Here is a 1,302-nt window from a genome sequence, read left to right on the forward strand (position 1 = left end):
AGATGAGACTCTCTTCCCAGGTGAGTCTAGATTAGGTCAACTTGACAAAAGTATCAAGCCTGGAGATGACTCTGTGGTTGAGAGTCCTTTGCTGCCTTTCTGGAAGACATGAGTGTGGTTCCCAGCATCCATGTCTGACAGCTCCTAACCACCTGTAACTCCAGCTCCAGGGGCTCCGACGTCCTCTTCTGGCCTTCTCAGACACCACACTCATGTGTGTGTACCCAGTACAGATGGTCGTGAGCCACCATGTGGCTGCTGGATTTTGAACTCAGGCCCTCTGGAAGAGCAGTCAGTGCTCTTAACCTCTGAGCCATCTCCCTCTGCTCCACCCTCTAGATCATNATGGACTCCAGCATCTCGAAGCAGGCCCTCAGTGAGATTGAGACCAGACACAGTGAGATCATCAAGCTAGAGACCAGCATCCGGGAGCTGCATGACATGTTCATGGACATGGCCATGCTGGTGGAGAGCCAGGTGAGTCCCCTCGTCACCGGCATCTGGCGGCTCTGGCCCCCAGCCAGCAGCATTCAGGGACACACTAACCCCTTCCCTTTCCACCCAACACGCTGCGTGCCCGGGAGGGACAGAGTATCTTCAGGTAACCATAGACTGTTGTAAGGGCTTCGAGGGATCCTACTGCATGGCTCTGCATGGCCCCACCCCTCATCCAAGCCCTGTCCTGGCTTCATGAACTATATCAGAGGCCACTGTAAACGGGCTGCCTTGCTAGGAGCAGAACACATAGCAATGAACTGGGCAGCTGAGCGGTGCTTACGGCAGTAAATGGCTATTGNGTGGGAAAGGGTGGCACAGACTCTTAATAGAACAGGTGGATTAGTCCCTAGTGCTGGGAGCTCAGGAGAGTCCTNGGTAGGCATGTTCAGCAAATGGCCTAAAAGTTGAGATTGTGTGTGGATGTGTGCGTGCATGCTTGTGTGTGTGCACGCACTTTGTGTTTTGAGACAGGGTCTCTTATTGAATCTGGAGTTTACCAGGTCAGTTATGCTGGTTGGCCAGTGAACCCCAGGTCCTCCTGTTTCCAGCTCCCAGAAGTCGGGTTACAGGCACGTGCCACTATGCCTGACTTCTTACCTGGGTGCTGAGGATCAAAAGCGAGGTGTCTGTTAACTGACCTGTCCCAGCCCCGTTCCCTGACTTGACTGCAAGTTTATTTTCTTTCTTTCTGTTTTTTTTTTTAATTTGAGACCATATATCTTGCTATATAGACCAAGTTGGCCTTGAACTCGCAGAGATTGCTGGGATGAAAGGTTGTGCCTATGGCATAACATATATTGATTT

At 51.6% G+C, this 1,302-nt stretch overlaps 1 protein-coding gene across 1 annotated transcript in view; it reads left to right on the plus strand.

The window, feature by feature from the left end:
- Positions 1-1,302, plus strand: part of Stx1a (syntaxin 1A) — a 27,487-nt gene that overhangs the window by 21,636 nt on the left and 4,549 nt on the right. Inside the window, exon 6 of the mRNA XM_029477804.1 lies at positions 340-477. Within this exon, the coding sequence (XP_029333664.1) occupies positions 340-477 (138 nt within the window). The remainder of the gene's footprint in view (positions 1-339; positions 478-1,302) is intronic.

Source organism: Mus caroli, chromosome 5, assembly GCF_900094665.2.
Source record: "Mus caroli chromosome 5, CAROLI_EIJ_v1.1, whole genome shotgun sequence".
Taxonomy (NCBI): domain Eukaryota; kingdom Metazoa; phylum Chordata; class Mammalia; order Rodentia; family Muridae; genus Mus; species Mus caroli.